Genomic DNA, 22,531 nt, shown 5'->3' on the forward strand with positions numbered 1-22,531 from the left:
GGTGGAGACGAGAATCACTCCCTCCTCCCAAGTACATACTGGAAGAGATACTTTTTCCATTGATGGCCTTAGATAAAACTTCTCAAATCTTGAAGTCCAACCAAGAGCATATCGACAACCAATGCTTTGCTATGAGTCAGTGTGTCTAAAAAGTGCTCTAGATAGCAGCCTTGCTATCCCATTTTGCACCAGCTGTAGCTTCGGAATTATTTCCAAGAGCAGAGAGATATAATGCCTCTTGTAGTTCTCTAACATCAAGGTTACCAGACCATGTAATATAGCAGGCATTCTGCAAGTGTGTGTGCGTATACACTCACACACACATACGACTGACTGCTATAAATTCCTTCATTCTTCCAAATAAAGTTAATTAAAATATATAATAGGGAAACTCTCACAATGTTGCCAATTCTGCCTTATCCAATGTCAGCACAGGAGGGACAGCAAAGACTGACAGCACATTTCCAATGACAGGTGATGTTATTAGTGTGCACTCTAAAGCATCCCACTTTTCCTCTAGCGCAACTGCGAATGGCAGCACCAGAAACTACTGGTGTTATAAGTGAGTTTCCAGCAATGTTCAACTTCTATGAGAGAAGATCCTGCACCAGCTGCACATTGCTTTCATTTTAATTTCAGATATATAGCCCATCTAAATGCAAAACAAGTTCACATATTAAATTATGGATTTCTTGGGATAATGGTAGCCCAGGTTTATTGTACTTACTTTTAGTTGGGTTCTCCAGGCTTAGGGAGATAAATACTTCAGTATTTATGTATATTCAATTATATATCATAATAAATGTTGTTGATCAATGTGCTAGAATCAGAGTGAGAAATGCTGGATTCAGAGAATTATTTCTCAGAATTCTAGCAAAGATAAAAGAGAAGGAAAGATAATAGGCAAATCTGAACTACTAGGAAATCTGGTGGGATGTAAGACATGTACTGTATAGTTAAATCATACTTCCATACGCAAAATCCTACCTATAACTTATTTGACTCTCCCTAATAATCCTATGAACTATTAATTATTGATTCATTTAAAAAAAAAGAAAGCAAGATAACGAATTTGTCTATTGAAATTTAATTTAATCCAGCTAGAGCCTCAAGTTCATTGAACCGCATTGACTAAGATGTAGCTTGACTGCATGAATGTAACATTCCTACTGCCTTAATACACTATTATGTATTCTCCCCAGCATTAGTACATAGTATAATTTCATCTAGATAAATGCTCTTCCTAAAAGCAATTCGGAAAGGAAAGAATTACTGAATGGGTTTACGCTTTTTGTTTAAATTTCTAACAATGAAAAATAGTTGTAGAGCAATAGGGAAGAACAGGACAGTGTGTTTCTTACTTTTTACAAGTCTTCTTCCATGTGTCTTTTCAGTCACCATGTAAATTTGAGAGATCAAATGGATTTGGCTGCTCTGCTTTATTTGCTGGATAGAGTTTGGGGCTAATTAATTGGCAGGTGGCTTAAAGCAAGTAATGAAACACCTTTTCATCACAGCAGTCCTAAGTACTGCCCTATGTGCACCTGAGTGATAAAAAAGGATTGTTGAAAGTAAGTGATTTATTGTGGAAGGATTTAAAACCTCAAAATGAAAATAACATTGAACACAATGATCAGATAAATCACCTCGAAAGAGAGAGAAAGCTGGCAGACTTCTTGGAAAACGATTGCAGATAGACATTATATGAGTTTAACTTTCAAATAAGAACAGCTTGTCATGTGGCTGGACCCAAAAAATCCTCCATAATCAAGCTTTCAAAGCACATCTGTGTAAACATTATCACATCAGTGTAAAACATCAACCAATGGGCTTTTGCTTTGAACCAAATCTTCTTAATTGCAGGGCTAAATCAAAGAACTAGATCAAAGTTTAGAATCTGTAGAATAACCAATTGTTCAGGTAGTCCATACATTTCTGTCTTAAAATGCCAACAATCAACAGTGTTTGAAACACATATTAAGTCTTCTTTTTTAATATATGCCACAATGGGGGAATCAAACTATAATTAATGTAGCAGCCCAGCTCAAGACATAGAGGACATAACTTGAAGCAACATATTTGTATGTTATACCCTGAACATTCAGATACTATTGTCAATCAAAGCAGGGGTTGCTACTACAATCGGAAAGAAAGATAGATGTGATCCAACATTTCCCCTTAAACATGTATCTGTGAATGAAGACAGCCAGCTGAAAACTACAAGAAATACTCATTACTTTATTTCATTTATATCTGCCTTTCTTCTATGGAATACAGAACTGCCAGACAGTGTCCCTTTGAGACTCGGATAAGATCATTATCTGTCTAGCATCAGTAAGGTGGTTCTACCATATTCAGTAAACAAAGACCATGCTTTTATACTAAACTACTCCCCATTGTTTGCTTATATTACTATTTAAAGTGCTATGTACATCTTATTAAGCTAGCAAATAAAATTTCATCTAATTATTTATTTTTAATTTACTAATCTACTCAATTTTTTTTGGCTCTACATAAAGGACAATTTGAAAACACACACATAAAATGTCCTATGAGAAATAAAAGTCCATAAATATTTCATGGAATGAATTCATCCTGCCATCTTGAAAAGGCGGATTTTTAAATGTTTTCCACAAAGAGTCAGAACAGGACCCTGAGAAGACTTAAATTATGTCTGTGTGTATTTCTGTGAGTACACTGCTTATATCTCCTAGTTAGTGAGAAATGGGAAACGTTATGTTGGCTTGCAAGATAGTCTTTAGATTAAATATCCTATCTTTAATTGGCATGCTGGGGTAAAAACAGTTTTGGTTGCACTTGTACCACACTGGCTCAAATATGCCAACCTGATTAGTGTTGTCCTTACCCTTAGCAGGGAAATATTGTACGTGGCACAGGCATGACTAAGGTTGATAACTTAACCACCTTCTTTCTTTCTTTCTTTCTCTTTCTTTCTTTCTTTCTTTCTTTCTTTCTTTCTTTCTTTCTTTCTTTCTTTCTTTCTTTCTTTCTTTCTCTCTCTCTCTCTCTCTCTCTTTCTTTCTCATCCCTCCCTCCCTCCCACCCACCCACCATCAGCTTCATTTGACCAAAGCCATGATAGGCAATGAAAGTCAATCTCTATGAACCCTTCTAGTGATGGCTAGGGCATATGGAATTTGCAACTTGTAATAAAAGCAGGGTAAGCAATAAAGAATATGAATAAATGGAATGAATGAACATTTAAGGCAAATATGACAATAAGAGAAGATAATATACAATGTGTATAAAGAGAAAAAGATCATTGCAAAGAATGTAGTCAAAGAGAACACAGACCAATAAAAGAGGGAAAGTAAGTGCAGAGCAATTTTGAAGGATATAAAAATATTGTATTTGTAGTGGTAAGAATGCTAAACAAGAAGCTTCCAACAGAGTGACTGTGATTAAAAATAATGAATGGAAATCAGGGAAGTAATGGAACCAGCACATAGAGATCTGTATAGGAATGATAGTGATTTGTCAAAAATTGAAACAAATGCAATAAATGTTTTGTCCAATTAATATTGATTAAAAGAAGTAATAAATGCTGCCAGAATGCTGAAAAATGATAAGGCTTAAAGTGTAACTGGAAAAATGTTAAAATATGGATGTGGTTTGCTTATGCAGTGGTCATCTAATATGGGTGTGAAGATTGCATGCATGCCTGACAAATGGAAGGGTGTCATTATTGTTTCAATATTCAAAGGGAAAGGTAGCAAGAGTGAATGTAAAAATTACAGGGGATTACTTTGTTAATTGCATCTAGGAGGGTCAGAATTCTTATGACCATGTTCATGGGATGATAGTGATCAAAATTTGGGAAGTGTAATAGACATTATTGTCAGGCAGGGAGTTTGCCAAGTGGATTTTTGCTATTCAGCAAACACTGAGAAAATGTGAATGTGAGAAAGTTTATTGTATGTTTGTTGATTTAGAGAAAGTTATGATAAAACAAATAAGACTTGATTTATGGAAACTTTTGCATGAATATGGAGCTGAAGGTTGGTTGGTAAATGAGATAACTGCAGTATATGCTGTAGAGTATGCATGAGAATAAATGAAATGCTTAGTGAACAGTTCAGCGCTGAGCAGGAAGGTAAGAATGTGTGATGTCTCCTGGTTGGTTACTATGCTGGTTGTATTTAGGCATAAATGTACAAGGAATTCTTGTGATAATATCAGAAGTGAGTTGGTTGGGAATATGGATATGTGTGTACTTTTATTTGCAGCTGATACCATATTGTTGGCTGAGAAACTAAATGATATGCAGCAAATGTTATCATATTAAAATATTCTGATATTACCATGTTATAATATGTAGTACCATGTTATTACATGATGCAACAAAAGGTACTGATATGGAAATTAACATATCATCAATACCGGCAGTTGTGTTTAGCATGGAAAATCCAATGAATTGCAAATTATACTTAAATGCCAAAAAAACAAAAAACAAAACAAAACTACAGCCAGCAGATGAACTTGTGTGTATTGTTAGAATGCAAGTAAAGATGACAAAATATTGTAGATGGAATATTCTTAAAATGTGCAAATGCTGGTTGCAAGGTAGTACATAGTAACTGTTGCAGATAACAAATATTTATTGAATGAAGCAAATATGGCTATGTCTAAGAGTGTGCTTCTATCAATATTGCTTTATGAAAGTGAGAGTTGGGTGTAACAAGGGACGCATAAAAGTAAGTTCAATAGAATGGAAATGAGTTTCTTAAGTGTGTGTATTAAACAAGAGATAAGATCAAGAATAAATGGGTAATGAATGAATATGCTTGAATATGAAAGTGAGCAACCAATACAAAAGGAACATGTTGATGTGGTTTGTTCATATAGAAAAATAATTTAGAATTTGATTGAAAAACAAAGGAAGAAGGAATATATGAATTAAGAGGGTATGCTAGTCTATGACTGCAATAAAGATTTGATTTGATTCAAGAGGAAAAGAAAAACCAAAGAAATCATGGTTGGTTAGGGTTGACAAGCTACTCAAGAAAAGAAAGTGGGAAGTTTAAAGAACAAAGGCAATTATAAAGCATTGTACAGACATGTTAAAAGCAAAGATGATTGTAAGAATAAAAAGATATGAAGAAGAATAGTGAATGTTGCTGTAAATTAATTGTTTCCTTTTCCTTTTTTTATTTCTTTTGATTTCATTAGCTTACTCTTTCATACTCCTTTTCTGCACTCTGCATACTGTTGCTTATCTCAGCACTTATCTCCAAAGTGTGATAGGTATGTCTGTATGTGAATGTCTGTTTATATATATGACATTCTGTAACGATAAACATTTTGCTGTTCTTGTTCAGTTATTCAGTTACTTTTAATTCTCCATCACCCAATGGACCTCATTTCACCAGGATTGTCTGTACAGAACTTCTTTGAGATCTTGTAAACTTATGCTTTCAACGGCACTATCTAGGCACCTTGTCTTCTGTCAGCCTTTTTAAAAAAGCATCAGGATCTTCTCCAATTAATTCTGCCTTTGCATTAAGCATCCAAAATATTTAAGCTTCAGCTTCATTATTAGTATTTCCAATGAGCAATCTGGTTTTACTTCATCTACTATTGAATTATTTATCCTTCTTGCAGTCCAAGGCATTCTCAACAATTTTCTTCAGCACTACAATTCAAGACATCATTTTTTCTTTGTTCAGTCTTTCTGATGATCAGAACTTTGTTCAGTTTTTACGATCATGTTAGAACTACGAAAACCATTGGTTTGACCACAGATACCTTTGTTATTAGTGTGATGTCTCTGTACTTTAATATATTGTCTAGATTTGTCATAGTCCTTTTCCCAAGTAGCAGTCATCTGTGTATTTCTTGGCTACAGTCATCATCCCTGTGAATTTTTGAGCCTAAGAGGATAAAGTTTTCAACTTTAACTCTGGTGATTTGCATTGGGCTGTTGACAAAATCTTAGTGTGTGGTTTGTTTGTTTGCTTTTTAATACTGAGTTCAAGACTGGCTTTTGCATTCTCTTCTTTCATCTTCAGCAAGAGACTTTTTAAGTCTTACTTGCTTCTAGCTAAAGCAAGTTGATACTAAAATAGTATCAACTGCATTTTCAAGGTTATTTCTCCCAACACTTTTAATTCCAATTTCTATTTCTTCTAGTCTAGCATTTCTCATAATATATTCTGCAAATAGGGTATGTAAATAGCCAGAATACAACCTTTGTCACTGCCTTCCCAGATCAAAATCATTTAGTTGCTCCATGTTCTATTTTGTTGCTTCCTAGCCATTATAAAGATTCTTCCATAGTTAGATGAAGTGGCCCAGTATACCCATGTTTTTAAGGGCTAACCACAAGTGGTTGTGATCTACACAATCAAAAGTCTTTGTATAATCAATAAAGCCAAAATAAACATCTTTTTGGCACTCCTGTTTGTCTTTTCCATTATGCATGGGATGTTAGCAATGTGATCTTGAGTGCACCAGCCTCCTCTGAATCCAGCTTGTACATCTGGCATTTCTTGTTCCATGTATTGTTGAAGCCTGAATTGCAAAATCGAGAGCATTATCTTACTAACAAATGAGATAAGTGCAAGTGTTTAGTACTTTAAACATTCTTTAGCATTCGCTTTTTTGGTATTGGAATATACATTTACCCTTTCCAGTCCCTTGGCTACTGCTGCAATTTCCTTCCCTACTTATAAATTACAAGAGACATTTTAACGGTATCATCTTGTAAGAGTTTAAACTGTTTGCATTTCACTTCATATGCATCATCTGTTTAGGGAATATTTTTGTACAGTTCTTCTGTATATTTATACCATATCTTCTTTAAATCTTTTTTGTCCAATGGATCTTTGCTTTGTCTTTTATCATGTCCACCTATGCATAAAAGGTTTCCTTGATTTCTGTAATTTTCTTAAACAAATTTGTTCCCACTTGATAGTTATCTTCAGTTTCTTTGCACTGATAATTTAGCTATAACTTCTAGTCTCTTCTTTTCTCAGGAAAAGGTGGATAAACTTTCCTTAAGTCTTTGTTGCCTTTTGTTTTCCAGTTTTCTTCATCTGTTTTTGATATGTCAGCAGGTAGCCATTTCACCTTCTTCTGCTTTTTGTAGTTTGGAATATTTTTGTTTGCTTCATCTTTAATTGTAAAACAAATTTCAGTTATGAGTTCTTTATGTGCTCTATTTATCAAATCTATTCCATTAAACCTGTTCTTTATCTTCACTGCATACTCATACGAAATATAATTGATACCGTATGTTGGCTTGATGATTTTGTTTGCTTTTTTAGTTTAATTGGAATTTTGCAAGGTGTTCATGATCAGAGCTGCAATTTTTGTTTAGGCTGACTGATTAGAGCTTCACCATCTTTGTTTCCAGAATATGTAGTCAGTTTGATTTCAGTGTTGTCCATCCAGTGAGGCCCATGGTTAGAATCATCTTTTAGGCTTTCAGAGGAAGACCTTTACTATAAAGACTTTCTTAGCTGAACTCTTGTAATACTTTCTTCAAAGCCTGAGAAAGATTTACATTCTGGCCAGCTGGGCATTCTTCCTTACCAGTTAAGAAAATGACCTCCTTGTCAGGTCATATTAGTAAAAGACAAAAATGTCTCTGCCTTAATTAACTGAATAAAATGAGTTCTAAAAGTAAGACTGAGATTTCTGTCAGTTTACCTTATTCTCTTCAATAATTCTTCTTATAAGAAGCCTAGGAAGAATCTTGTTTTCTATTGATTTGGGCTACCAAGAGCTTGAAAACTCTGCTGTTTCATTTGGTACACCAAGGCCAAATTTTCTACCTCATGTGAAGAGACCTATTCCAGTCCATTTCATTCCATCTTGACTTCTGCTCTGACAACATCAAGTTTGCCTTGGTTCATGGTTCCACTAATACTAATACTATTCGTATCTTTGCAGCATCAACTTTTTCTTTTTCCTCTGGACATGTCAGCAGCTGAATTACCTTTCATTTTAACAAGTTAGAGCTGGAGGGTTCACTTTTTGGTCCTCTGTAAGGTGCAGAAACCAGGCTGTTTTTTGAGACATTTGAAGTATGATCTATTATTTTTAAATTGTCTCTACTGCGGTTGTTTTTAATTGATAGCTAGCCATCCAGAGTCATATGTCAAGTGGGTGGCCACATAAATGTAAATAAAAAATAAATACATTAACACTGTTCTGATTGTGAATATCCATTTGGCTTTCTTTGGAGTAGGTTGTCATACCCTCCTCCAATGAATCATATTTTAGTCCAATTCTTCATCTATTACCAGTATGCCATGGGTGATCCTTCTGGGAGTAAAGATTCCCAACAATATAGCTCCTAGCATTATTGGGGCGCACAAGCCCTTTTACCACTACGTGATAACAATCCATGAAAGGGGTTATTATTTTGTAGTGATTAAATATAGCCACTTACGATGCCTTCATATCCAGACAGACAGTGCGACTAAGACGACATTTTGTTAAATGCAAAGATTGTATTGGATAAAGATAAGGGAGCAATATCTTATAGACACATTGGAGAATCTTGCTTATATATCAAAGTCTGAACTAGATTTGAAACACAAGCACACTAGTGTAATAGATACCTGCTGACAAAACAGCTGTTCTGCTCCAGCTGAAGCTTCTCAACTGTAATCAAGATTACCACCAAATTAGCGTTGAGGTCAAACTGCTATGCATGTTGAACCCCCAAATATGTAGAAAGCACTAGGCTGAAAGGCCAATGTAAAAAAATGAATCCATATGGCTTATGCACAAAAAATCATTTTTGTTTGTTTTGTTTTTAGTTTGAATCATATGTTTGGCGTACCTTAGGGATCAGCAAGTCAGACATTCTCATTGGATAATAAACAGTTGAAAAATCATAGTCAAGTAGTTAACAGTACTGACAAAGTCTCTGAAAAACACAATTGGCAGCTACATTTATTGCAAGCTCAACATAATATCCTTAAATCAAATATCACGATGCTTAGAGTAGCAGCGAAAGTGAAATACAAAACAAACTGACTTTCTTCAAGCGCTACCTTTCATGTTGAAGCTCGGAAGCAGTTATGCCATTTTATCAAGTACCGGGAAAAACACGATAAGGGTCTTTTTTCACCTTGCTGTTTGCACTAATCATGTGACAGGAAAAGATAACACCAAAAGTTTTTTTTTCTTCCTTCTGTATTGCTATTACGGAAAGTTAAATATATTCAAAGAGTGATTTAAAGAATGCATTATTCTACTTTAAGTATATCCTGCAATCTAATCATTTTCTTTTTACTTCCTAGAACAACACTTTCAGTAGTGTTAAACAAATATATAGGTGAAACAAGTTTGTCCATTTTTTAACAAAAACTCACAATGTAAGTAATTATTATGCTTGTATAGGCACTGGAGTAAGTAGATATTGTCTAAGAACTGTGTAATCTCAAAGATGATTTGGTGACTCTCTTCAGTTCAGAAAGATAATGGAAAAGAGTTCCTAATTTGAAAGTGACAGTGAGCACGCTTACAAATGAATTACTGTTACATCCCATCAAGCTGGTATTTTAATGGTGGCAATGGTCTCAATGGAAAATTGAGAACAGAAATGCATGTAACTAGAAAATCAGTACACATGTACATCTTGATCAAAATCCTTAGTCTTACAAGACCGAAGAGGACAGGATTATAAAAATGAACATACAGAAAATGATAATGTATTTTGTAAGCATTTTAACTCTATAGCGGTGCATGGAAATACATGTACTTCTGTAAAGCCTGCCTTTATTCCCCTGGAAAGCCCTTCTGGATTTTAAATGTGCATGCAAGAAAGTAAAGAAACACAGAAGGCCATGTCCCCACAGTTCCAGACAATTGGTGACTGACTTTTGGCCCACAGAACTGAAGTGGGATTCCTCTATTTCCCTGAAGCTCTGTCTAACCTGCAGCTAATAGCTATTTAAAGCACACTCATCTAGTTATTCCCTACCATTCTGTGCTTCCTTTCCCTGCACCGTGACTTTTTTGCCTATCAAAAATACATGGAATTAGCAAAGTCAGCTTCAAGAAAGTCACAGCTGCAAAATGCTTCAAGTCCTGAAGCGGCTGCTCTTTGGGAATCACCTAACATCAGTAGGTGGCCTTGAGGAAGAAGAAGGCATTCTGGTTTTCATCTGCTGACTTCATCTAGTCAGACAGGGAGAGGGCTGGAAAATAAGCCAAATGTCTGGCTGGATCTTTTTCTCCATACCTATTGAATTGAGTATGTCAACAGTTAGAAAGAAATTCAACCCAAATAGGTATTTTCAGCCAATCTGTTTTGGATACAATATATTCACTGTATCACATTTTTTTCCTAAAAACTTATGTGAACACTTCCACACAAAAACATTACATAAGGTCTCAAATTCTAAGTGACATTTCCACAGGTACATCTGTGGTGAGGTAGAAAACATATGGATCCATAAGAGAAGCATTGTGATCATCTTTAAATCAAGCAAACCAATAGAATCTGTGACCTGTCCAGCCAAATATAAACCTGTCCAGCCAAGCAGCATAGCCTGCCAGGTAGTTGATATCACCCCCTGTTTTCATCCACTTCCACCAGACAGACCCCATTTTTTTTAAATTAAATTTAAAGCTACTCCAATATTTATAGTATCTACATATTTAACCATATTAATATTATAGGAATATTTTAATATATGTGCTCGGTAATTCCCTAAGAATGCCACAAACATTTGCTTTATTTCAGTCAATAAGCTGGAAATGTTGACAGTGGTATCTTCAATCAAGCTGGATTCTTGTACTTAACTATATGATTAAAATGAACTTTATTCTTCAGCAAAAATCTTGATGGGAGGCTCTTAAGCAACACCAAGACATAAGTAGTTGCAGATGTGCTTTCTTTCTATTAAACAAAAAATTAGCCTGCAGGTCCTACTGTAAAGTGATTAACTTCATAACTGAGTAAAGACATCCAACTTGAAAGAAAGATCACAGTTCACCTCTTGATGCATATGCATGTGGAAGTGCCCAGTGCAAATTTCATGGATACTAACAATTATAAAACAGAAAAGATCAAAAAATAATATTTAGTTAAGAAAATTCACAAGGATCAGAAAATATGTGGTTATTATATATATAAATGCTGTGGTTATTTTTTTCCATTTTAAATACTTACATTGGTGTTACCAAATGGTCCATAAGCACAGGGCAGCCTAGAATGCACTGAGGAAACACATGTGTCCCATTAATAACAGAGACAGATGATTTTCAATCCTGTACTTCTGTACATATACTTATGACAAGTAATTGGTGTAATTACAAATCAGGAGTAGTTGGAAATGAAAATAAATGTTTGTTGCCCAATCACTACAATAGTTTGGTGTAGTGGTTAAGGTGCTGCCCTAGAAACCAGGAGACTGTGAGTTCTAGACTGCCTTAGATGTAAAAGCCAGCTGGGTGCATTTAGGCCACTCACTCTCTCTCAGCCCAACATACCTCACAGGGTTGTTGTAGGGAAAATAGATGGGCAGGAATATTAGGTATGTTTGCCACCTTGAGTTATATATAAAAAAGGTGGGATAAAAATATAGTAGTCATAATAATAATCCTTGAATTGTTAGGATGTTCCATTACATAAATATAAATTTGCTAAATAAATAAATATTCTACTTCTTAAATATACATTGGATAAGGCTTTAAAGAATGCCGCCTTGTATCTGCATGTTAGAAAAGGTTTAGGAAAGGAACCCCAAAGCAGTAATTGAACCAGGGCCCATTCACTGATATGCAGTTGTGAGCTGTAAGATGGCTGTTTAAAACACATTGGACAAATTCACAAGTAAATTCTTCCAGTTGTCTTAACTACTACATCTAAATAGAATTTCTATACTAGAAATAGTGATAGGGAGAATATAGCTCTCAATAGCACTGGCAGCAGCTGGCAGAATGGTCCCCGCCACTTATCCTGCTAGGAGCTTCTAGCTTCTACTTTTTTTAGGGGGAAGGGGCTTTCAGTCAGCGTTGACTCCTGGTGACTTGCCTGGACAAGTCCCTGCAGTTTTCTTGGCAATTTTGCAAGTGGTTTGCCATTGGCTCCTCCCCAGGGCTGAGAGAGAGTGACTGGCCCAAGGTCATCCAGCTGACTTCGTGCCTAAGGGTCACGGGTCAGGGGTCTCCCTGTTTCTAGCCTGCTGACTTTAACCACTAGGACAAACTGACTCTCTTTGTGGCTTGTTCCTAGCCAGAAGCAAAAGAGAATCATGTTTCTGTAGGTCCAGGAGATAATTTCAGAAGATAAAGCTTAGGTGACAAGCTTCAACTGCTGAAATCCCCTCTTCTACACCCGTTATAGGTGCAGCACCGAGGCTCATCCTTTTTTGCTTAGTTATATATAGGCTGAATTGTATTCCGTTACAGAATTAAAACAGAAGCGGGAGCCCAGTTTTCTCTTTAATTGGGCTCGTGCTTGGCAGCTGTGCCGGAATACTCGATGGGTCTGAACCAGCCAACTAATTCTTATGCTCTTATTAGCGCAGAATACGCAGAGCAAAGGGAGACAGAACTACTGGGAACGAGTTGTTAGTAGGAAGCCCCGTGCAATTAATCATTGCTTCCAGAGATACAATCCGGGTTGCAATCGCAGGTACCTCGAGATGCCAGCCGGACAGAGAACTGCATTGTCAGCCCTCGGCAATCCGGACCCGTCAGAAACGGGAAGCGCCAGATAAGGAGCCGCGGGGCCGACGGACGGTCCGCCAGACGGAAGGAGGGACACGAGCCCAGCGCGGGTGGGAGGGGTAGGTGGCATTTGGGAGGCAGAGTCCCTCATCTCGCGCTGGGCAGCTCGTGGTGCTCTCGCGATGTTTCCCCGCCGCGGCGGCTGCTGCTGCCGCCTCAGCAACTTCGTTCGCCCTGTCGCTCCGCGGAGCCGGCTCTATGGCGGCGCTGCGGGGTCTCTTGGGCTGGCGTCGTTGTCGCCTCCCCCCGGAGACGGCCCCCCGCCGGCCGCTGTGGGGCCTGAAGGCCGCCGGCTCCGGCCGCGAGGGGAGCCCGAGTGGACTGAGCATCGCAGCCGCGGGGGCTGCTGGCGGGGCGCTCGCTTGGTTCGCCTGCCACCACTTCTATGACCGCCGCCCCCGCCAGTCGCCCCCGGCGCTTGGGCTCGGCAGCCGGAGGGAGCGTGGAGAAGAAGCCGGGGCGCCGAGCCAAGGCCGGGGACTGCTACCCATCCCTGTGGCGACCGCTGCCAAGGAGACGACGGTAAGTGTCTGGCGGGGGTGACGGAGAGCGCGAGCGCCCGCCTTGTCCCGCCTCTCCCTCCCTCCCTGCCTCCCTCCCTTCTCGCCCCAGAGGATGGATGGGTGGATGGATGGCAGCCGCCTCCAATGATGCTCTTGGGGAAGCGGGGTAGAGAAAGGGCGTCCTTCCCCGGGGTCGCCCCTGCTAGCCTTCCCTTTCTTCAATTCTCCCAGCCTTACTGGGGGACTGCTAGTAGGACACTCTCTGCACGCTGACGAAGGACAAGGCGAGACTTTAGCTCTCCTGAAGTCCCCTGGAGAAGAACAGGATTAGCCACTGTCAGTGAGATCAATGCAAGTTAATCAGGGTCTGGAGAGGGACGCAAGGGGTCGTTTTCTATTTAATGTTGAATGTGAACTAGTTGTTCTTTAGTGTGGCAAATGCATTCTGGTGCTAGGAATGGCTGGTGCGCAGATTACCATTTCACTGTTGTCAATGGCATTTCTGTGCTTTCTTGTGCAGCAGTTGCCCACAATTAAAAGCATAAATGGGGAGAAGTAGCCATAAGAGGGTGAAACTACAGTCCCTGGCAACTTCCAGAACTGGAATGACAAGGTTAGGGTTGGAATGATTGAGTGGCAAGAATAAGGGGCACATTATAAAATACAGTAACTGAAGTGAATGGGTTAAGACTGAAATGACAGCCCCAAGATTCATAGATGTTTTCTGGGCATAATGCTTCTGAAATAAAGTTGATAGGAGAACATTATGTCTGCTGCCCTATATTAAGGGTGACTGTATAATATTGGCATATACTAACATTCTTAATCACAGACAAATAATTTGTGGAACCATAACCATGCATACAAGGTGACAGAAACATTCTTAATTTAAGTCCTAATAATATGGACACTTTCTGCAAATGAAATAGTTTGGAAGTTTAAAAGTTGATGGCAGACAGAAAGCATGATGCTATCATGACCTGCAGCTGTAATAAAGCACTACATAGTTTTCTGATGTGAAACTACTTTCCATTAATCTTCTGCACATACTGATGTATGCTGATTATTTTTCACAACAAGTCCTAACTCCTAAAGTTGTGCAAGTTAGTTATTTGTACAGTTATAGAAAAGAGTGAACATACTCTTTATATTTAATTTTCCTGCACATACAATCCCTACATAAAGAAAATGTTCACTGGTACATAGTTTGTAGCATACTTCCTGTCTGAATTACCACATTCTGATCCTATAATCACAAGAAAGTCATTGAATGTTATACATACATTAATCATAGAGTCCATATACTGGAGCGTGCTTGTGCACAGCAGAACCATCCTCCCTTTAGTACTAAAAGAAACTGTAATTGTTAATAAATTATTACAAGATCTTTGGCTGAACATGCAGTGATATTATTATTTTAGGCTACCAATTATATCTACAATGTCAGTGCCCCAGATTCAAGTTGGTCTTTATTAGAACTTCCAGGCTCTAGCAACATATTGTTATGACAAAAGATTAGAAATCAGTTCTTTAAAAATGAAGGTGGTATATACTAAGTAGTTGTCAGTTTATTTAGAGCTAAGGTGGCGCAGGTGGCTTAATGACGCTGAAAGTTGCCGGCCAGAAATGGTCGACACTTCAGCGGTTCGAGCCCAGCCTTCGCATAGCAGAGTGAGCTCCTGCTTCCTCCCCCAGTTCCTGTCAACCTAACAGTTCAAAAACTCACGTGAGTAGATAAATGGGTACTCTCACTCCGGTGGGAGGAAAAATGCTGGCGGCACCTTGCAAAAGGAGTCGGGAGCAGTTGCCGGTAGTGCGGAAGCCGCGCTCGCCCAAAAAAGGCGCGAAGCAACAGAAACCCCGCCTCCTGCGCTCGCCAGCTGGGCTCCGCTCTAGGAAGGAGGCACTGGCAAACCACTTCTGAAACACCTTGCCTTGAAAACTGCAACAGACTTGTCCAAAAAGCAGTCACTGCAGAGTCGGTAACGACTGAATGCAGATTAAAAAAAAAAAAGTGCTAAGGACCCTAAAAGCAATGTAATCAAAATTTATAAGAACTATGATTCATGTTCTTTGATCTGTACTTCTTCAACTGGATCAGGCTGTACCTCTGTGGAGGCCCTCATAAGAATTTCCCACTTGAATTACTGGCTAAAACCGGTTTTGAGGGATGGTTCATTAGTTCAGTCAGTCCTCCCTCACTTATAAGTTTACCTCCTCCTGGAAAAAAACAGATCCTAAGATTTGTCTTGTTGGGGCCTCTCCACTTAATCCCTGCTAATGCTTGGTCCAGAGGAAGTAGAGGTCAAACAGTCCTTGATTTGAATCTGTAGAATGAGGGATCCAATATTCAAATCATTGTTATGAGATTTCTTCAGTAGACCTTTCTCCAAACCAGGAAGGCATTTAAATGATCAAGGCTCAATGTTTTACTTTGAGTGTGTTGGAGATAACATCCCATCTTTAGAATGCCACTGTCCATGCTTGGATGAGGCCATCTAGACAGTCATCTTTATCTTTACTAAATGCACAGGCTGGTCTGAGATGGAGGTTGCACACTTTTTATTAGCAGATTATTATACTGAAATTTTTATGAAAATTGCCAAGTTATATTAAATTTTTATTGCTCTTAGAAGATGCTGGGTTTGAATTATATTCCTGCTTGAATACTCTGGTTAAATACATCTTAGATAGAAGGTCAGCAGCATTAAATGTTTGTCATCAACTTCTATTCTGCTCATAAATTAAGCCTGTTTCTTGTGTTGCTTATTTATATTGTACTATTCTTTTTTGCTTTTTGACCTTTGACCATAAATAAAATAAAATGTCAGCACTGAAAAATAGAAATAAAACATTGTAATTGAAAGCTATAGATAGATATAGATATAGATTATATATTGGCAACTTTTGGGTTCCTTGAGATTGCAGGGCTAAATTCAGCAGCAGAATATCCAGTTTTTAACAGCATGATTTTTACCTTTTTTCTTGCAAATTAAGAGTCAAAATAGATGATTTACTTTTTGTGACATTTAGTGCATCCACCTCAATCTTTAAAATGACCCCATTAACTCTTCAAAACAGGCCAAAATTTTTCAGCCTTGTTCCACTGCTGATGCCAATGCAGGGAACACCATGTCATATCATCAAGACATCCCCGGCAGCCCAACTAATAGTCGCATAGAAACAAATGGCAGATTTGGAGAGTAGCTTAATAGCTTGCATGTTGAGTTTCTAAACTTTTGTGATAAAGTAGCAGAAGCTACATGAGAATGGCAAACTTGTGGTCTTCAAATGTTCCTGAATTCCAACTGCCAGCATTCTTCTCCATTGGCTGCATTAGCTACAGCTAAAATGAGTTGTGATTCATCAACATCTGAAAGACTACAAGTTCTCTCTCTGTGTCAGATATTTTGAAAGCTGCTCAGAATTGTAGCAGATTTTGGCAGCCTATAAATGCCATAAATATGTACATATTTAAATCAATATGTATTTTTCTGATTTTTCCACATAATTTATTTAAGGCATTTTGCGTGATACAGTTTCTTCAAAATAATAAAAAATGGAATATATGTCATGAAATCCAATTTTGTAACTGTAAAAATGGATCTTTGAGTGCATAATTTCCATGATCATAATATGAATTTATAAAGGTAACAAGTCTACATATTGTACACTGTAAGCATAAAACAATTTGGAGACATTTCCTTCCTGTCCATTCTTGATTACACTTTTGCTGATAGTGTTAGTGTTTAATATTAGTTTTGCACATTTCTCATTTTTTTACTACTTCCTCTCCTATGTCTGAGAAGTAAGAGCTTCATTCCAGTCCCAGCTAGATAGGTAGTCAGACCAATTAGGGTACGTAATTATTCTATTCATAATCTTGTTATTCAAGTCCCATGATGATATTCAGTTCCATGTGAAGGAGGTGGTCATCTATTCCTAACCTTGTCACTTGGATGTCTGATGATTTGTCGTTGTTGTGAATAAATGATTTCTATCCTTTTGATTAAAATTGTAAAAAACCACAGATAAGACCTTGGCAAAGAAATGTGCCGGTTAGCAAAACATGAATTAAACCCAGGAAAGGAAGAGAATGTTAGAAAGAAATTAAACTGACTCTGCCTTAACTGTTGTTGGTATAGGGCAGAGAGAAGGAAAAGGTTGCCACACATTCAAGATTGATGTCAGCCCTTCGAGGTAGGTCAGGTCAAGAAACAAATTCCATAAGAAATACTGGAACTGTATTTATACAGGTTCTACTAACGGAGTCTTTAAAACCTGACAGTGTTTTCCCTCCATCCTTCTTGTACTAAAGGGTTAAGACAGAGTCATTTTCCTTCAGATGTTCTTTTCCTGGGCTTAATTCATGTTTTGCTAACTGCCACATTCCATCTCCAAGGTCATCTCTGCAGTTCTCTACAGAAATACTCTACAGTAATAAAGGTATGATAGAAGATTTGTGTCTGTGTGTGAGAGAGAGAAAGTGCAATATAAATACTTTAATTTCTATTCTTCATTTGCATCTCATACTAATCTCAATGTCATTCTCAGTTCTCATTATTTCTTATTAACTTTTGAATAGACTTCACTGTTTGCAGTGGATATTTTTGTCCTTTATTTTAGTATATTCCAATGGCAGATACTTTATTTGGTAAATGCTTGTTCCCCTTGTCACTGTTAAAGGCACAAAACTACTAAATCTTTCTGTCTCACACACACACACCATACACCACACACACACAAAAACAAAAGGAAAAGATAAATTAATTCCCCTTCATCCATGATAGTTTTTGTTTGCGTACACAAATTGAAATAAGCAGTTACTATGAGGAGTTGCTCATCAAGCCATTGTATTGTGTTGCTCTGAAAAGTAAACTTGTTGGTGTGAACCCAGGCAAGGTGAAACAAAAGTTATCACCAGTGAGAAAATGGCCCATCCACAAGCTCTACAGAACTTCATAGTTTTAAACTGGAATATCACATCTTGTGTGATTACTGAAACATTCACCTGAGCTAGTATGCTTGGCTTCTACAGACAGCGGTATGACATCACACAGAGCTGGAGCTGATTCCAGAACAGAGCAAATACTTCATATGAAACTACCCACAGTTATTTCAGTTTCATGTATTTCTGTCCTTGTTTCTTATATCTAGCAATGGGGAGATTGCCTGAATCAGTACAGCTGCTGTTTGGGGAGGAAAAATAAGATGACAAGTTCAAATATCACCCTTCCAAGGCTGCAGATACTTCATTGGAAAAACTGCATTACCTCTTCACCCCATTCTTTGCAATACTTTTGCTTGTCACAGAGTTTGTTGTAAAACTAATTGAAACTTACCTTTTTTTTTTATTAAAGAGTGGGAACAATTGCATTTAAGAAAATCCAAGTAATTTATGATGGATTACTTATGTATTGGGAGCATTTTTTGAGCTTTCAGAATGGCTTATGTACAATGAAATAAATGGTTCTTTTTTGTCACTTTTTTGATGCTCATTCATGTCTTTTCCATTCTACCTGTAGATGGAAATTCAAATTATTATAACTTTAAAGGTTATCACATTTTATAATTTTAGATATTATCTCATTTATAGCCTAGTGATAGATTGCTTCTTTTGGATTCATTCATTCATTCATTCATTCATTCATTCATTCATTCAATTTGTATACCACTCATCTCACATATGTGACTCTAGGTGTGTCACGCTCAGCCCAAGAACAACAGGGAAACAGTCCAACAGAGTTTAGTTCCTTTATTGCTAACACCATATAGACTACTGCAACTAGAGGATATACCCTGGGAGATTCTAGGGAGTGGCTATTCTAAACCTCTTACACTTCCCATGCTCCTGCTCTGGACTGTGTTGCCTCTTAACTCTCTGCCCTTCTTGGAATGCACCCCTCCTTCCTGAGAACCTTGCTCTCTTCTGCAATCCACCACAGGGTGGCTCACAACAATTAAAAACCACAAGAACAGTAAAAATATAAATAAAAACAAACATACAACCATATTAAAACTACTGTTAGAAACTCAATTCAGCATAAACATAATCATAGTTAGCAGGTGAATACGAGCAGTATATTCCATTCAGTAAAGCCACTGGAAAGGCTCACCACTCCTGCTGGCCCCACAAGCACAGTGGCACAGCCATGTCTAAAGGCCAGCATGGCAGGGCCCAATCTAAGATCCAGGGGAATGATGTTCCAAAGGCCAGGTGCCATGGCAGAAAAGCCTCCTGGGTCCTGTCAGATGACATTCCTTAAATGACAGGACCTATAACATGCTTCTCTTGCCAGATCTGATGGGACAGGTAGATGTAACCAGGGAGAAGCAGTTCCTCAAATATCCCGGATTTCACTTATGAGTCCCACTCAGGCTGTTCTATAGATGTTTTTTAATTTTGTCTTAAATTTTATTTGCCAGTTTCTTAAGTTAGATTGTTTTATAGGTGCTTACAAATCATTTATGGACACATTTCTTGTACTGGTCTGAGACCACAATAAAATGACTGACTGATTACCTGTAGATGGTGGAAAGTTCTGATTCGTCTCAGCTTCCTATCACATTTGCATGCATGCCACACATAGGATTTTGCATGTATTAAGAGTTTCTTATATATTCTGCATAGAAAATTCATTGTGTTTTGAACTTGTCCTCCCGGTAGGATTGTAATGTGTGTCATGTTGCAAGCTTTTTTTAATTCCTTTTTGCTTGGCACCTGGCCATACTTTTTGCACACAGATAAGTACTATTTTTAAAGCAAATATTTTAAGAATTTGCCAACTGCAAATTACATTTGCTGGACAGATTGTTTTGTTAAGTTTTAAGAAAACCCTGTCTATATGGAAAGAAGTATCACAAGTTGGATTTGTGTTAAAAATTTAAATCCAGAGCAACTGCTGGCAGGGGGGGTCAGAAGTGTTTTTATTTTATAAACATTAATATAAACATCTAAGGTATATGAGGTAATATGCACTTCATACATCCTTGTGTACTTTATGATTCTTACAATAAATATTTTCCAAAATGTACATTATATATGTATACAAATATTACGGTATTTTGTTTGCTCAAAGAGCTGCACTGACAATTACTTATAGGCATATTCGTATTAAATAAAGTTACACCAACTCTACATAATCATAAGCATCCTCATTGTGAGTTGAATTTTCCACTACATGGTTACATGTGCTTGTCTTGAACTAATCATTGTGGAGTGCTAGCATAATCATCGTGAGAGAAGACTGAATTCATCAACTGACAAATTATTACCAAATTATTAAAACCCACATTTAGTAGGCTAGATTTATCTGATGAAATGGACTGTGATCCATGAAAGTTTTTATAGTAAGAAATCAGTCTTAAGGCGCCACAAAATGCTGTTTTATTAAGTGGATGCATTAGTTATACTATCAATGCTGATTCAGTATTCTCTAATTCTGTTAGAAAATTGATATTAAATAGGTATATTCTAATGAAATAGAGGTACTGATACAGAAGAGATTCCAAGTCTTACTCTCTTCTGTAAATGATAACAGACATAATACATAAAGACAGCAAGTCATAGTGGTTGTAACGAGCTGCCACCTGTTGATCCCAAATCCAGCAACTTTCCTTGCAACCAATATTGATTCAAAAGAAAGTTCATTTATTGAGATTAAGTGTACAGATCCAAAGCATTGCTAAGACTGATCAAAAGTGCGTCAAAAGCTGTTTTTCTTACTCCCCACCACCACCACATCGCCCTTAGTTCTTGGTCCTCTGATTCTCTTGCTGGTATGACCTTGAGCATGCCAGAGCTTGTGATAAGGAGCCATCTGCTTTTTAACGGTTTCTCATCCCTACTTCCCCCCCCCCCCATTTTACAATGGCAGAACCGCAGCATGTAAAAAACCATTTTTTTTTTCTTTTTAAACTAGCCATCTAATAATCTATTATAAAATCTTGCGAGGATTCTGACATACTGCCCCTCCACAAAAGAGGATGTCAGTCAGATGATTCCTCTTCTTCACTCTAAAAAAGAAAAAGCAAAGAAAAACATAATACAATAACCCTTCTAATTGTTAAGGCTTTGTAGGATAAACATCATAATTTTTTTTAACTAAATGTGGAGCCTTTACATGTTTCTTCTCAACCCCTATTCAGCCATTGATTTGGGAAAATGTTTCCACTGAATTAAAAATTGAACACCCCCCCCACATGCTTTCTACTGTCCAGTATCTCTTTAACTTCAAAATGTTGTTGTTACCCCCAGCGAGGATCGCAAGAATGTGTAAGAACAAGTCCGATAAATGTTGGAAGTGTCATCAGATACCCGGCTCATATTACCATATGTGGTGGACATGTTCAGAAGCCAAAAGATATTGGATTAAAATCCACATATGGTTGGAAAAAATGACAAAACAACATATAGACTTTAAATCAGAGACATTTTTACTGGGAATTATACCGGAAACATACAGTAAAGAATTGAAATATCTGATTGTAAATGTTTTGACAGTGGCTAGAATTGTATTTGCTAAGAATTGGAAGAATGAAAAAGTACCTATGCAGGAGGAAGTTATTAAGAAAATTATGGAATGTGCTGAGATGAGTAAATTGACATTTGAAATTAGAGAGCAAGAAGACAAACAATTCTATATGATATGGGATTTGTTTTATCAATGGTTGGACGAAAAGATATAGTAATGTAATAGATTAGGAAATTATATAATAGAAACTCGATAAACTGATATAAATTACTATATATATATATATAATCAATGGAGGGGACAAACCAATGGGGCTTCTACAGACAGTAGCAAATCCAGGGGCTCCTTGGAAGCAAGTTTCCATGGACTTTATTGTAGACCTGCCTGAAAGCAACAAAAAGACAGTTATTTGGGTAGTTACAGACCTTTTTTCCAAACAAGCACATTTTGTGGCACATAGTACAGCAAAAGTAAAGCCTTGTCAAAAAAGGAAAGTAATATATTTATTCTAGCAATTGTATTCCTCACATGCAACACTAAGAGCTGATTCACACTTTGTGTGAAGCCATGATTTATTTCACTGTGATTTACTGAATAAATGTATAGACTATTGAAGGTTCATACAACACATTAATGAAAACCAAGCAAACCACCTTGTGGCTAAGGCAATATATGCAGCAAGTTTATTTAACATTTGGAAGCACATACAAGCATCATCCCAAGGTATCTGGTTGCTATGTTGCTCTGGGAAGCATTAATATCTTTCTGGGTATTGTGGGAATTGTAAATGCTTGATAATGTACAAAAGGAGACATCAGTCCATTTTACTTCATTTTAATT

At 37.4% G+C, this 22,531-nt stretch overlaps 1 protein-coding gene across 3 annotated transcripts in view; it reads left to right on the forward strand.

Moving 5' to 3' along the window:
- Positions 1-12,823: 12,823 nt before the first annotated feature.
- MICU3 (mitochondrial calcium uptake 3) overlaps positions 12,824-22,531 on the forward strand; it is a 54,143-nt gene continuing 44,435 nt past the window's right edge. The window contains exon 1 of one of the 3 annotated variants that reach the window (XR_015794172.1): positions 12,824-13,236. Coding sequence is in view for 2 of the 3 variants with exons in the window: in XM_025174139.2 (XP_025029907.2) it covers positions 12,913-13,236 (324 nt within the window). In the remaining variant the exon portion in view is untranslated. The remainder of the gene's footprint in view (positions 13,237-22,531) is intronic. The other 2 variants (XM_025174139.2, XM_007439778.3) reach the window with 2 other exon arrangements.

This window comes from Python bivittatus, unplaced genomic scaffold (assembly GCF_059951505.1).
Source record: "Python bivittatus isolate LINGU-HERP-01145 unplaced genomic scaffold, Pbiv_v1 ctg000070_np1212, whole genome shotgun sequence".
Taxonomy (NCBI): Eukaryota; Metazoa; Chordata; class Lepidosauria; order Squamata; family Pythonidae; genus Python; species Python bivittatus.